The sequence below is a fragment of the Oppia nitens genome, unplaced genomic scaffold (genome assembly GCF_028296485.1).
Source record: "Oppia nitens isolate AA-2021 unplaced genomic scaffold, nextdenovo-longstitch-racon4-pilon3 scaffold1_pilon_pilon_pilon, whole genome shotgun sequence".
NCBI lineage: Eukaryota > Metazoa > Arthropoda > Arachnida > Sarcoptiformes > Oppiidae > Oppia > Oppia nitens.
Genome location: NW_026533199.1, coordinates 3,906,567 through 3,922,576, shown reverse-complemented (window position 1 = coordinate 3,922,576; position 16,010 = coordinate 3,906,567). Strand labels below are relative to the sequence as shown.

At 25.9% G+C, this 16,010-nt stretch overlaps 2 protein-coding genes across 2 annotated transcripts; one reads left to right on the top strand and one right to left on the bottom strand.

The window, feature by feature from the left end:
- Nucleotides 1-2,124: 2,124 nt before the first annotated feature.
- LOC128952976 (NADH dehydrogenase [ubiquinone] iron-sulfur protein 8, mitochondrial-like) lies at nt 2,125-3,148 on the top strand. Its single transcript, XM_054298455.1, has 2 exons — nt 2,125-2,240; nt 2,300-3,148. The coding sequence occupies exons 1-2, from the start codon at nt 2,207-2,209 to the stop codon at nt 2,902-2,904; spliced, it is 639 nt and encodes a 212-aa protein (XP_054154430.1). The 5' UTR covers nt 2,125-2,206; the 3' UTR covers nt 2,905-3,148.
- Nucleotides 3,149-3,198: 50 nt separating this feature from the next.
- Nucleotides 3,199-9,379, bottom strand: LOC128952959 (dihydrolipoyllysine-residue succinyltransferase component of 2-oxoglutarate dehydrogenase complex, mitochondrial-like). Its single transcript, XM_054298438.1, has 9 exons — nt 9,222-9,379; nt 8,857-9,067; nt 8,627-8,715; nt 8,480-8,554; nt 8,363-8,418; nt 4,081-4,520; nt 3,736-4,018; nt 3,502-3,669; nt 3,199-3,431 (listed from the first exon to the last, which is right to left on the bottom strand). Exons 1-9 carry the CDS (start codon nt 9,259-9,261, stop codon nt 3,297-3,299), a joined length of 1,497 nt encoding a protein of 498 aa, XP_054154413.1. The 5' UTR covers nt 9,262-9,379; the 3' UTR covers nt 3,199-3,296.
- Between the last annotated feature and the right edge of the window lie 6,631 nt (nt 9,380-16,010).

The window sequence follows — 16,010 nt, the reverse complement described above, 5'->3', positions numbered from 1 at the left end:
ATTTAAAAAATAAAACCTATTAGATTAATTGTAAATATTTATTTTTTATATTTTTCATTCATTTATTAAATTATAGAAAAAATATGTTATTATTTCATCTATCTTTGTAATTGCGATTTTGGTTAATGTTAATTATACTACTTCTGGACAAAATACTGACAATGAAAATAATGAAAAATTTTGTAAAATTTTGATTAATGAAATAAATAGTAATACTGTCGATACAGGTATTTAAAATATAAGATATATAAAATAATTAAAATTATAATACAGTGTAATAGCATTGATTTGGACTTATAGAAAAAAAAGATACAACTACAGATCATAAAGATAATTATGTTTATTTTGAACCAAGTAACCTTTTTTAATATTTTATTATTAAATATTAAAAGCAATTTAATAAGGTTTTTTAGCATTTAAGTATTTTTTCCTTATTAAAATTACCTTTCTATTAATATTTTATTTAAATTCTAGACAATATATTAATATTATAATTATTAATATTATAATTATTAATTTTTATAATTTTTATAATTTTTATAATTTTTATAATTTTTATAATTTTTATAATTTTTATAATTTTTATAATTTTTATAATTTTTATAATTTTTATAATTTTTATAATTTTTATAATTTTTATAATTTTTATAATTATAATTATTATCCTAATAACTTTAAGACATTTGTTTTGTCTGTTTGTTTGTTTGTTTGTTTGTTTGTTTGTTTGTTTGTTTGTTTGTTTGTTTGTTTGTTTGTTTGTATGTGTGCACACTTCCTCAACAACCATTTTTTAATTCAAAGCTAAAAATATATTGTTATATTTTCAATTTTAATTTAAAGCAATATTATTTCTATGGGAAATTTTAAATGATTATTGAGCTCAGGTAGGTTTTAGGGACAGGTAGGCTGGTGTCGTGTAATTACACTTTGCTATATTATATGAGTTACAGGGCACCGGGAGGTAAGCTACCTGTGCTAAATTTTTGCAAAATTTTCTCAAATGCAAAAATTTTCAATTTGTGTTAAAATTTTCAATTTGTGTTAAAATTTTCAATTTTAATTTAAAGCAATGTTATTTCTATGGGAAATTTTAAATGATTATTGAGCTCAGGTAGGTTTTAGGGACAGGTAGGCTGGTGTCGTCTAATTACACTTTGCTATATTATATGAGTTACAGGGCACCGGGAGGTAAGCTACCTGTGCTAAATTTTTGCAAAATTTTCTCAAATGCAAAAATTTTCAATTTGTGTTAAAATTTAAAGCAATGTTATTTCTATGGGAAATTTTAAATTTTTGTTGAGCTCAGGTAGGTTTTAGGGACAGGTAGGTTGGTGTGTCGTGTAATTACACTTTGCTATATTGTGTGAGTTTATGGCACATGTTAGCTACATGTGTTAAATTTCAGTAAATTTTTTTCAAATGCAAATTTTTTTTCGCAAAAATTAAATTTTCAATTTTTATTAAAATTATTTAAATATATATAAAAACTAAAATTTCTCAAAAGTTTAGTCGAATTAATGTGTATTGGTTCAGTAGTTTTGTTACATTAGGTTATGTAGTAGTTGTATAAACAAATTAAGTCTCATTCAAATTACTTATAGTAAATATTTTTAAATTAGTAAAAGAATTGCACGGCTATACATGTTGCTCGGGACAAACTAGTAATTATTATAATAATTATTATAATTATAAATATCATAAATATTGTTTATATATTTTTTTGTTTATTATTTAGCACTTTGTATACTAAATGTTAGTATTTTGAATAAAATTTCATTTTAAAGTTAGATCTCAACAATATTTTTTTTTCAAAATAAAATGTCATAATCTGACTCTAACACATTTAGAACTAATATGAGCCGATGAGTCTCAAATGCTCTCGGCCTATGATTTTAATTATAAAAATGTATAAAAAAATTATTGCAAATAATATAAAAAATGTATTTTATAGTCAAAGTAAAGTAAAGTTAATTAAATTAAAGACAATTTATTAAATTTGTTAACTTTTTCTTTTATAAATAAATAACACATTAATTGCAAATATTGACGTAATTATTGACGAGTAGTATATATTATAATAAATTTATAAATAAATAATAATAACATAAATATAAATACAGTAATAATAATACATTTAATAACATTAGTGTCGACATTGAAAACAACAAATTAATTATTAATTGAAATCATCGGTTAATAGCATCCAATGTCTGTCAGACTCTTGAATCGGCTATTGTTTGGTAAATATCATCACAAAAGTCATCCAAAGATATGTTTATATTAATGACTTGATTTGCAGACAATCGCCACCAACTGCTGCTGCGATGCCATCCGTGTCGGTCATTGACGACAACACCGATGCTGTCGGGCGGCGGAGAGTATAAACAAATGGGAAAATTGGATTCAATGGAGTGGAAAGACATCACCGAGAGGTCGATGCAAAAGATACTGATGACTGAAATGACCAGAGGTTTAGGTGTAGTGATCGGACAGATATTTAAAGAGCCGGCGACAATCAACTATCCCTTTGAAAAGGGACCCATAAGTCCACGATTTAGAGGCGAACACGCGTTACGGCGATACCCGTCGGGTGAAGAGCGATGTATTGCATGCAAACTGTGTGAAGCCATATGTCCGGCTCAGGCCATCACTATTGAGGCCGAAGAGAGAGCTGACGGCAGTAGACGTACCACTCGTTACGACATTGATATGACTAAATGTATATACTGTGGCTTCTGTCAGGAGGCCTGTCCTGTGGACGCCATAGTCGAGGGACCGAACTTTGAGTACTCGACCGAAACTCATGAAGAACTGCTTTATAATAAGGAAAAATTGTTGAATAACGGCGACAAATGGGAGGCAGAAATTGCTGCCAACTTAGAGGCCGACCATCTCTACCGTTAAATATTTGTGTAATTATTATTTAGTTATATATTGTTAGAAATTATAATCATTTTAAGTTAAAAAATATAAATAAAATATGGTTTACTTCTAAACTTCTTTAATCCTTTCATATATAAGACTCGAAATAAATATTTTGCGACCAAAAGTTAACTTTAGTTTAACTGAAAAAAGTTTGGTCTCAATATAAGCGGTTTTTATATCTATCATATCTATGGAGAACTCATATTAAATACGTGAAGTCAACCTTTGGTTAACTGAATCACAATTAAAATTTTTGTTTATATATATAATAAATATATATATATATTACAATTTATATAATATTTTTAAAATCTAAATTACTTTTAATTATTTTAAAACACTAATCACTTCAACACATTATTTAAAAAGAATTATATTTCTAAAAACATAATTCTCGGGTCTTCTACGGCTGCCTTTATTTTACGTAAGAAAGTGACCGCTTCTCTGCCGTCTATGAGTCTGTGGTCATACGTGAGGCATACGTACATCATTGGTCGCACTTCAATCTAATCCAACAATATATATATATATAATTTTCAATTATTTTAACCAAAATAAAAGGAAATACAAAAATACCTTATGATTAATAACAACCGGTCTCTCAATGATGGCATGCATTCCCAAAATAGCAGATTGAGGCGGATTAATGATTGGAGTGCCAAACATTGAGCCAAACACACCGCCATTACTTATAGTAAAAGTTCCGCCATCCATGTCCTCAATGGCCAATGAACCACTTCGGGCCTATTATTAACAATAGTTAGTAATAGCTGTTAGATAAGTAACTTAATAATAACATTTTATATTTACTTTTTCTCCCAAAGCATTTATAGTTTTCTCAATGTCTGCATAACTCATAGTTTCTACACTTCTAATGACGGGTACAACCAATCCTTTAGGTGTGGCCACAGCAACACTAATGTCTACATAGTCTCGATAGACAATTTCTGACTCATCAATAACAGCATTAACAATGGGCTGATCTTGTAATGCATAGGCAGTCGCCTTCACGAAAGCAGACATAAAACCAAGTTTGAGATTATGTTTCTTCTGAAAGATATCTTTATATGTGTTTCTCATTTCAATTGCATTACTGTTTCATTTATATAATTATTAATAAAATGCAATGTCTTTATAATGAATATAAAATCAAACCTCATATCTATTTCATTAAAAGTGGTGAGCATTGCATAAGTGTTTTGGGCATCTTTTAGTCTCTGAGCGATCCGCTGTCGCATACGATTTATTTTAACTCTATTCTCCTTTCGGGTGCCAATTGTTACGCCTGACTCACCAAAAGAATCTTTTTGTTTGATTGGTGTGACCGGAGTGGAAGATAACGGTGATAAAGGCCGAGATGGTAGGGGCGGAGGTGTTGTTGGTATCTCTTTAGATGGCGGAGCTGGCGCTTTAACTGTAGCCTCTGGAGCAGCTTTATGTGCCTCTGCTTTGTCAGCTTTTTTAGGAGCAGCGACACCGCCAGCACCTCCAACACGTATCTTTAATACTGCTTTTCCCGGTTGTACTGTAGACCCGTCCTCTACCAACAATTCCTCTATAACTCCGGCCACTGGAGAATGAATCGGAACTGATGTCTATATTTAACATTTTATTGCTTTATTTTTATCATAATATTATAATTATCAACAATTAATTAAACTTATAAATTTAAAATATTATTTCTAATAGATTTTATAATATGCAAAATTTAATACAGTATAAGTAAATGAGCATGGCCATTAAATAAAATATCACCAGCAAAATAAATTAAAAAATGTTAGATACTGTAAATCAATAATTTTTCTCAAATATCACAGTATTTTAATTTATATGCAATAATCTTATTAATTTTTAATTATATTTACGAAAAGTTTTAGTGTCCATTCACTAATATATCAGTGTTTGGTATATACTGTACAATATATGCTAACATTTTGTAAACTAATATTAAATGTCAGTGAATTGCAAGTAGTAGTGAGTCTCTAATTAAAATATAGAGTTTACATATAATAATGAAAAGTAAAACAAAGTAAATATAAAGTGCTTGTTCTGTGAGCTATGAAATACTGTTTCATAAGTGTTATCTAACCGTATAGTTATCGTAAAGCCAATGGGAAAATGCATTTCTTAAGCTTTCATTGGTATTATATAAACAAAACTAATTGTAAAAAACGAATTAATGATAAAACTTATTATTCCGCTTCAAATGACATTCACTTGTTTTAAACCTTTATTTAGATAATCATAATAATAATGTTTAAGTTGAATATTATACACCAAAAAGTATAGAGAGATAAGTGGCTAAAGATGTCGATGAGTATAATCAGACCATACCATGGATTTAATCATTAGCTCTATTAATGCTATAATATTTTTTTATTCATAAAACAATACCAATAAATAATTATTGTTAAAAAATGTTTAATTAACAAAAATGAATAGTCTTTCACTTTTACTTATCAAATATCCATTGAAAATATTTCCATTCGTATACTTACATCCTATTTATTATATAATAATAATAGTAAAAAACTGATAATCAATTTTTGCCTTTTTTGTCACTATATATAGTTCTCAAACTTAATAAATAACTGAAAATGAGTGAAATCTAATGCATTGTTTTGTAGCGACAAACCATAAAAATGGGAGAATAATTAAAGAATATATCACTTAAAAGCCATTTTCTAATTTCAAACACAAAAAACAGATAAAGTTATTCACTAATTCATAGCCTAACATATGAGCTCTTTTGTCGCAAATAAATCACTTTTCATTGTCTTAAAAAACATTATCGAAAAACTATATTCATATATATATATACATACATACAGTTTATATAAGCATCCGATATGGCATATCATCAATGAGTGTGAGTGAGTGTTAATGTTAGTGTATGAGAAAAAAAGCAAATTATAGATTCTCTTAAAGAGAAAGGTTTTCATTTGTTTAAATAATTATAAATAGCTATTAGTTTAAGCAAAGAAATAATATATACCACATGATGTGCACATAGAATAACATATATTATTATTCACGCAATAATAATGATTAACTAATTGAAAGAGATTTTCTTTTGGAGCAAAAAACTAATTTTTCCTGACTTTAAATTATTATCATTACAATTATAGCTCTTTTTATAATATTATCTTTTAATATATATATACATTAATAAACTAAGCTAATGTCACACAAATGAGTTTCATTGTGTTTAAATACATTTTAGCCACAATTATGCCTTAAATAGCTATAATCATGAGACACAGGGCTTACAGATTCTTTACACAAAATCATTATATACTTAAAGTAATATTAATAACTTATTAACAGTGAAACTGTGTTAGTTATTAAGCAATAATATATAACATCATTAAATGGTTTCTTTTATTATTGAATAATACAATTACTTATACAATTTAGCGCTAAGTTTAAGATAAACAAAGACATTACTTAATAATATTATAATATGAGAAATAGTAAAGTAATTAATGATAATAATTTACTTATACCAAAAATTATAATTCATATATATATATATATATATAAAGAAAAATTATAGTTTTAATGTATTACTATAGATTAGAAATGTAATTTTAGAAACTTTATATAACATTTATAGTGTATTCAATATATTAGTCAATATATAATATATCGTACAGTATAATTACTGTACTATATATAAGCCATAAGAATATATTGTTAATATAAACTACTGGCGCTGACCATAGTTGCTATATTAAGAAATATTTTAAGTGAAATGCTTTATCTCATATTAAAGTCAATCAATATTATATTTGTTATATCAATGATAGACATATACAAAGTTTATGATACATGATATGCATAATTTGAATTTTATTAAAGCCATAACTCCTATGAAAAATGCTTACAATTTATTGACTATTCAGCAAAATTATATATTATTTATTAAAATTTATTACATAAGAACATAAGTCATCATAAATAGTAAATATATAGTAAATGATTAATGTATTTGTGAGACAATTGTTTTGGTCAATGATGGCCATAGCAGCTGATCTTTGACCACATAATTACATCTTAGGGACGCCAGAAACAAGACATTAGAGTTCAGATGGGAGTTATTGAACACTACTATAAAAGTCATTACTTGTACCACATTATTGTTATAATAATAATTATGTTTTGGTTAAAACAAAATGTTAGATAAATTTAGTCTATTGTTATTGCATTCATATGTATTGATATTAGTTTTAAATGGTTAGCAAAGCCAATGTCACGTCTGTCCGCTACTCATAGCAACCCAACAAAAGATAAGTCAACTTAATTTGAAGGCAATGCTAGTCTTCGGTGCGCACCTGATAAGAGCACCGTTAGCTTTAAGTGCTGTCATTTTACTAATATTATAGTATATGGAGAGCGCGTATTGTATTGTTTTGAGTGTTGTTAGACTGGAATCGTAGGCTTTCTTGTTAATGACAATTAGTTAAGTTATGGTACGTAATGACAAAAGGGGAGACTAGTTCACGGGTCAGTGCGTGCGGACCACACCCAACACTATTGAGTGTGTATGTGTTGTTCAGCTCCCAGTGCTTCCCGTATTACTTATTTGACATATAATTCATATCTGAAGTTATATTCTTAAATTCAAATCTCATATACATCTGTCTCTAAATTATTATATAATAGCCATTCAATAATCAAACTATAATAACTAATAAAAACAAAAATTTAGCCAAACGTGTAGTTAAAAAAACGTTATTAGCTTTTACATTATACTGTACTTAACTTATATACAATAATAGTAACGAGACTTTCACTGATGTTTCACTTCAGTAAATATTATGGACATTAGATATTAGACAGTTATATACCGGTATATGTACTGTATATACTGTATAATATTGTAGTTGTATTAAATAGATTGAAAGTAAAGCACAATATCTATAACTAGTAGACGACGTGCTCTAATATTCAATTCACTACTGTATTAATGATTTTATTATTAAAAATAAGAGTTAAATGAGAGAAAAAGCACTCATAAAACTTAGGGCCAACTCATTTGGGAATATATGCTATATAACAGAAATAAACTACTTTTATAACCAACACTTTTTTGTTTTTTCAACTAAACTATACATTCAAATCTAATATCATTGGCATTGCATGTCCTCTACTTAAAGGGACTGTCGTGTTCTCAAAAATGGTATGCATTAAATTACAGGTAACTGTAATTATAATCAACATTTTCATCATTACGTTTGGGGAATCAAAACAACACTTTAATTGAATTGCTATTCATATTAAAAACGCGATAAAAATATGAAAAATTTCAAACATTTCTCATAAATACAAATATTTTATGAGAGATAAAAAACCCATAYAAAAAATAGCAATTAATATCACGAGTCATAAAATTAGGCTAAATATTAAAACAATGGTAATCAATAATAAGACTCACTTTATCGGTCTCCACTTCACCGATAACTTCATCTTCAGCTACGGTGTCGCCGACAGCTATCGATAATCTTTTTTTAGAAATTAATTCATTATAAATGACTAAAATATGAATCCAAACCTTTATCCCATCGGATATCACCCTCACTGAGTGATTCAGCTAATGGTGGGACAACCACTACCTTCACTTCATTGACTAATCAATTAATTCAAATAAACAATTAACACTCATTTTTGTGGTAAATATACAGTATATGCGATAACATACAAGTGATGGCAGATCTATGAAATTGTCGACAACTACTACTTCTTAATGAATTATCTCTAAATTTCTTAAACAAATTGTTTGGACAAAACCTAAAAATATAAATAAATAAAATTATATTTACTTTAAAAAATTTAATAATATTTAATAAATACCAATAAATTTAAACATAATTATTATATAATTACTGTCAAAAAATGGTTATATAATTAAATTATAAATCATTTTAATACCTATTTTGAAGTCTTTGAAGATGTAGTGTTGAATAACTTAATGAATGGTTTGTTTTTATCAATGGGTTGTCTGCTGAAGATAATGTTAGCGACATTTCCGGCAACTCCATGGATGTCCTTATATCGTGATAATTGTCGGTCGGATTGACCCGAATCGCTGTTACCGATGGACAGACCGCACGCCATCTGTGACTTAATGAACAGTTCTTTACTAAACAATACAAACAAATCAATCAATTAATTGATTTAATTGATGTTTCGGTAATTCATTTAACATATTCTTCAGTCACATTCAGTAATATATCGGTCAAAATGGTCGCCGATATCATCACTGGATGTGCTCTCATTGGTATTCAATACAAGACCTGATCCTCTAATCAACGATCGGTTCAATAGTGCGGCCATTGTTTGCCAACAATATGTCTTCAATTGGATTGTAATTACAATCAAAACATTGATATATTTGTGTATAAAATGTTGATAATTATTGCAAAAGCATTGAATCAAATGTAACACAAATTGTGTTATCAATTGATTTCAAGGGTTTATCACTATTTTTAACATCAGATTAGATATTAATATCAAATGTATTATACAATTGAATGCATATATATATTGGGGAACACATTGTCAAACATTTGAAGGACGTATACTATTGATAACAATTTAACACAAATTATGTGTTTTTTATTTCAACTCAATTTACATTGTAATGTATATCAAATGGTCTAAATGGGGGACACTATATGTTTGACATAATTATTGTTTAGAAATAAAAGTATGAAATTGTTTGATGACTTATAGGCAGAAAAGTTCTCTTTCGGGGATTTTCTGTATATTATTGTTGTATTGAATCAAACATTTGGAGTCTCACTCTATCTCTACATTCTCTCACTATATTTGTTAATACATTTGATTACAGTATTATTAAAGCATTTATTCCTTTACGCGCTTTTGTCACAACACTTACAACATATTGCAGTCAACAGTGCTTTCAAAATACATATTTTATACACATATTAGTGTATAAGTCATTGTAAGGTAAGCGCAAAAAAAACTTTATAAATAAATCATAACTTTGTTTATTTTTAAGACTTTTCTGTTGCTTTTGTTTAGACAATAGTTTTAATGCATTATTATTATTATTATTCTATATGTAGTTATAATGCTTTTTGTATGATATGTTATATATGATAACTTTTTAGCAATTGATTCTATAATATTGCAAATATAACAGTTGTTTAGTTAAAAACATTATGAAATTTATTTATTATATCTAATTCTATGATACAACTGAATCACACCTATTGTGTTAAAAAATAAAAATATAATATAAYATATATTTACGTATAGTTTTTGTATCATTTTTTCTGAGAAACATATTTCAAGGAAAATATTTTTTAATCAATAAATAATTTTCTTACTAAATATAAAGTATTGAAAGTTATATTTATTATAATATTATATAAATGTTTAGTGCTCTCAAAAATATGAGTCACAATATGCAGACCTAAATCCTAATGCCAGCAGTTTATTAATAATATATTTTATTATTTAAGGAATATATTATATATATATAATAATAAAATAGTGTTTAAGTGTGTGATGTGGGCTAAACACTAAATAACATTAATTAGGACACAAACTGTTTTTATTTAGTTATGTATATATATATGAATATGTATGATATATATTAAAAGTTATTGTGTCTTATCAGTGAATATAACGAAACATAAAGTAATAATTTTGAGAAAATGATAGCAAAAGTGTTTTTAGCGAATAGAAAATGAAAACCTTTTGTTGGATGAGATGTTAAAGTGAGTGGAGAGTAGAGGATAGACAAGTAGAGAGAAGTATAGAGAAGTAGAGAGAAGTGGGTTTATCGGTGCTAACGGTCTTTCGTATACTTCTAACTGTTCCTAAATTTGCAGACATACTCTCCCATTGACTCACTTACTCTCTCTCTCTCTCTCTCTCTCTCTCTTTCTACTCATTCTTGTGTTTAGTCTCTCTCACTCTATCTCTCCTTCAATATGTCTCTCCCTTTAGTCAATGCATTCAAATTCTCAAATTTATTATTCCCTGCTATGACTTGATTGCCTTTCAATGCATAGCCATAGCATGCAATATATGCAGACAATAACTGTAAAGACCTTTTCAGACCAGACCCAGGGCTCACACACACACACACACACACACATACACACACACACACACACACACACACACACACACACACTCGCAAATGTCTATCTATTTGTTACAATCTATTTCTGGTTTTATTCTCTGTTTTCTAATAGCTCTAACTTTTATTGTCTACCGTTGAGGTAATCATAACTGAGTAAACATAACATACATGTATGTTATGATAGTATACTGTATTAATATTATTAATAAATATAGTATATTGCAAGCTATTAAAGAAATCTGATTTATTTTTGTTAAACGATACAAAAATAGACGTCTAATGAATAATGAGTGTTTGATATACCATTTAGTCAACAGTTTTATTATAAGTCAGTACATCTGTATATTTGAAATCTCAAACAGATATGTGTTAATAATAAAGCAATTGTAGTCTTATGACACATCTTTCTTATTGAGAGCACTGGGAATACGACAGTACAGTACAGTATACTATGAATTACCTTAAGTCTCATTGATTGCCACAAAGTTTTATCTGTTAGACAACGTGTTTGGCAAACATTTGCACCGATTTTATGGTTTACTTACGCTTAGTTTAAGACCCACTATATAATGAGTTTTTCTTTATGTTAACAGTTTGCCAACAAATATCTAATAATAATATAATTCTATAGTTTTTTCAACAAAACTATTACTTTTCCGTCATTTAAGAAGAAGCGATAGTTTGCTAGCCTTTTGTCGACTCCACCCAAACTCAACATTTCCTTAGACTCATAAAAGCCAAAACCAATAGAGACTATACTATAAAAACTTAAATAAATCTATTCTACACTTAATTCTCAACTCTATTCTCTACTTTAACGATAATAAATATAAAACTAGTGTTTTGTGAGACACAGTTGTTAGCAAAAACACATATATTACACAACCAGACCCTTAATGTTGTTGTGGTTCAGCAATATTATGATAAGGCATACAAGTCGACACTTATTGCTATTACTTTCTCTTATATTGAGGTAAATAAAATGCTAAGTGTTTCTCATTTTACTAAAAATCATTGTTTTATTTATTCTTAAAAATACTCCACCAAAAACATTACCACAAATTATTATTATTATATTTATACTGTATGTTATGCGCAAAAATAATAAATGTTTTATATTATATATTTTTACGTATTATAGTTTTATTATTTTATATCTTATAAATAATTAATCTAAATAATTTTGTTAATATAACCTTAAAACTTAAATATTAGTTTAATTAATATATGATTATAAAAATAATTTCAAAGTAAATTAACATTGATTAAAAACTGAATATTTATATAAAATATATAAGTAATCATTTGAAATAAAAGCGTATAATTTAAATGTAAATTTAAGATCAATTATGAATTTACGATTTAATTTAATTGAAAATATTAATGAAATATATTATTATTTTCCGGTTTTATTTGAGTTGTCAACTTTGAAGTCTTGTCTGTATTTGTAGACATCATTATAATATCATTATAATTATTACTTGAGTTTTAATGTTGATTTAAGGCTTTAATATTAGCCATTATTTTAGCTCTAGTTTAAGGGGTCATTAAGTATGATATGACTTGAGTTATGCCAAACAACAACAACACATACACTAAACAAGCAGAAAGTGAGAGCAAAATATTAAAAAAAATTATAGATCATTGAACTAAAACATTAATTCAATGTGTATTGCATTGCATTGTTGGTTGTTATTAGAAATCATAATTTCTTTGAGTTTATTAGTTTAGTAAACAATTTAAAGAAAACAGCAAAATATTTGATGAAACAGTATATAATAAAAAATTAAATTATTATTATTATTACGAAAAGTGAATATAAAGATAAAGTAAAAAGTAAAGACGAAACTATAAATGTGTTGATAAGCTGTACAGTCAGTTAATATAAACTGTATATACAGTACAGTACTGTATATCTTAACACTTTTAATATAATTAAACTAAAAGTGTTGCCAGCATTGGATTCGTTTAGTAATAAATGGTGTTTTAAATGAAATTTAAAGTCTACATTGTTTTTAGGCACAAAGTTCAAGAAAACTATAACTTTGTATAAACAAATTGCTTTGAAAAAATGTGTGCAAAACATTAACTTAGATTTGTAATGTTATATTACAGTAATTCTTGTATTACTTAATCAAATGGGAATATATCGTATGTCTAACTTTTATATTATTATAAAAATTGCTTAACAGTTATATTGTATGTTTTAAAAGCATGTAATAAGTATGCAAAGATGTATGCTTTAGTCGATACTTTAGTCTTAGTTTGCCTTAATTTTTATATACATTTTATTGTCGCCAACACTCCAACATAATTGCCAATAGTATTAATTCACTGCAAATGTTTGTTTTGAAAATTTCTTAAAAGCCGTATTTTAACAGAAACTCCGTGACTCGAGATTTTAATTAACTTTTTCTTAGCAACACATTATAGCTTTCATAATATATATATATTTTAATATCATCTCTCTTTCCATGACTTATCGTCTCTCTCTCTCTCTCTCTCTCTCCTATCGACGGCAACTAAGTCTCATAAGAGTCACTATTATAATCATATCATTGTTACTCATGTCTGTCCATACAATATAAGTATCCACCTTATAGTCGATCGATATTATGCATGTTTTCTGGCTCTTGTATGCCATTGATATTTGACATTATGTAATCCTAAGAAACTTAACTAAACGGTAATAAAATTTTGTTACCCATAACTACCAAAAATAAGTTAAAATTGGAGTAAAATTATATATATATCATGTATATTGTTTATAACAATATGTATATATAGATATAATTTTTTTAAATGATAAAACAAGCAATATTAGGCAACAGGTTTTTCTAATATATAAATAGGTATGACTTTCAATTGATATGTTAATTATAATATAATCTATGAAACAATTATTATATTTCTCATTTACATTCAAGCGTTTATATAAACATTTTCAAAAGTGATTTAAATTAGCAATAAAAATATAAAATATTTTTATTTGAATCAATCTAAAACCATATAAAATAAAAATATTAATTATTTTAAACAAAAAAGTTTTATTTAGCAAATCGTGATTAAAGACATTGTTATTCAAATCAAAGGTTAATTAAACTTAAATTGTTGACTCTTTTAGATTAATATAATTATTACAATCAAAACATAACTTTTAGGAGAAAAAGATAGCAAAAGCATTACATTTCTTCAAAAACACTAATTATTATATTTATGACAACTGATTGTTTAATAAATACTGTAAATTAGATTTATATTATATAACAAAAATATACCTGTAGTTTATATAAATAACATTATTATAAATTAAATTTTATGTCAGCTATGAATCATGTAAACAAATTTTTATATGAATTACAAAATCCAAGCAAATAGTGTTATATTAAATGTAATAATATGTTGTTATATGAATTATAAAGACTTATAGCAGTGATTTAGATAATAATATTATTGAACATTAATGTGTTAAAGAAATATAATAACATTATAAAAGTAGTGTAAGTCATACAATTGAGAACATATTGTATAATATATTGTATTATATATAAATATTTTCGATTATCTAATGTATTATATATATATATATATATATACTGTATTATGTGTTAACCTAATATAATGCATAAAATGATGACAAAAGAGACGACAGATCTTTGCTTACTCAAGAAGTATCACTACTAAGAATGAATGATAATATCAAAGAATCAAAACATTTGTATTATATTTACAAATCAAAATAATTGTCATATCAAGTATAAAATCTCGACAAACATTTATATATTTATATATAAAGTACAGACAAAATATTTGTCATAAAAATTCTCTACTAATACTGTTGAGTAAACTTTATTTTTTTGATAATATCTTTTCGTCTTTAGATAGAAAATGATTGAAAGTTATTCATTATATTTAATTCATAGGAATTGTTACAAAAACTACAATTTATTTGATATACAGTACATATGTTATATATGAAAATATAGTTATGTATATATATATATATATATATATAAACTGTAATATGATATTAAACAAAGTTAGCTTATATTATATTATATATAAGTTATATACATATAATTCTAATGGTTTGTTATTTTAAGATTTTCAATAGATACAACATTACTTATGCTCAATGTTTATTTAGTGTATTTATAAATCACTTTTAATATTTATATATATTAAATTATGATATATATATTTATAAATAAATTATTATTATTATTATTGAAACTTTATATAAAATATTGAAAATTATTTATTTTATAGAAGCTAAAGAAGAAAACAACTTCGAGTTTTGGCGATTAAAGATATATATCATATATGTAAGGCATTCAAAGTAAAGATTTTATTGCTTACAGTATTTTCAATTTTATAATAGGATTTCAATAATATATAATAATATAAAAATATTGCATTTATTGAAGCAAATTAAATGGCAATCATATGAAGTTTGATTATTCAATTTTATGGACTAAAAGTATGTATTTTCTATTTCAATATATTCAACAATATATGGTTTAGTAGAAAAACAGAAATTTTTATTGTTTTATAGCATTAGTATGAGAGTAAAGCTAATAATTTACTAAATCACTATTTAATTCACAATTATATGATATTATTATAAATATAACATTGTATTTGTATAATACTGACAAGTCATGCCTGTGCTTTATCAATGTTATAGCAATAGTGCGGCTATTTTAACAATTTTTATGCCATTAATGTTCAAAATAGGGTGTGAATGGCTAAGTCCTGTTGAAAAATACTGTATCATATTAATGCAATATTTACATCAATATAATGAGCCAAATGTTGACCTAACTTTTCAATGCCAACCGTTCCCTTTAAATGGAAATAAATTTCAATTAGATTAACAATTATAGCATTATACATACATACATACATATAAATATGCCCAGTGTACATTATGCTATGTTATTGTATTTTGATTGCGTTTAATATC

Bases quoted from the DNA above. Each gene is read 5' to 3' on its own strand.
- LOC128952976 (XM_054298455.1), top strand. From the start codon at position 2,207: ATGTCTGTCAGACTCTTGAATCGGCTATTGTTTG. The intron at 2,241-2,299 runs GTAAATATCATC...CTTGATTTGCAG, and splicing joins CTTGAATCGGCTATTGTTTG to ACAATCGCCACCAACTGCTG.
- LOC128952959 (XM_054298438.1), bottom strand. From the start codon at position 9,261: ATGGCCGCACTATTGAACCGATCGTTGATTAGAGGATCAG. The intron at 8,419-8,479 runs GTTTGGATTCAT...GATTATCGATAG, and splicing joins TGATATCCGATGGGATAAAG to CTGTCGGCGACACCGTAGCT. The intron at 3,432-3,501 runs GTATTTTTGTAT...TTGTTGGATTAG, and splicing joins CGGTTGTTATTAATCATAAG to ATTGAAGTGCGACCAATGAT.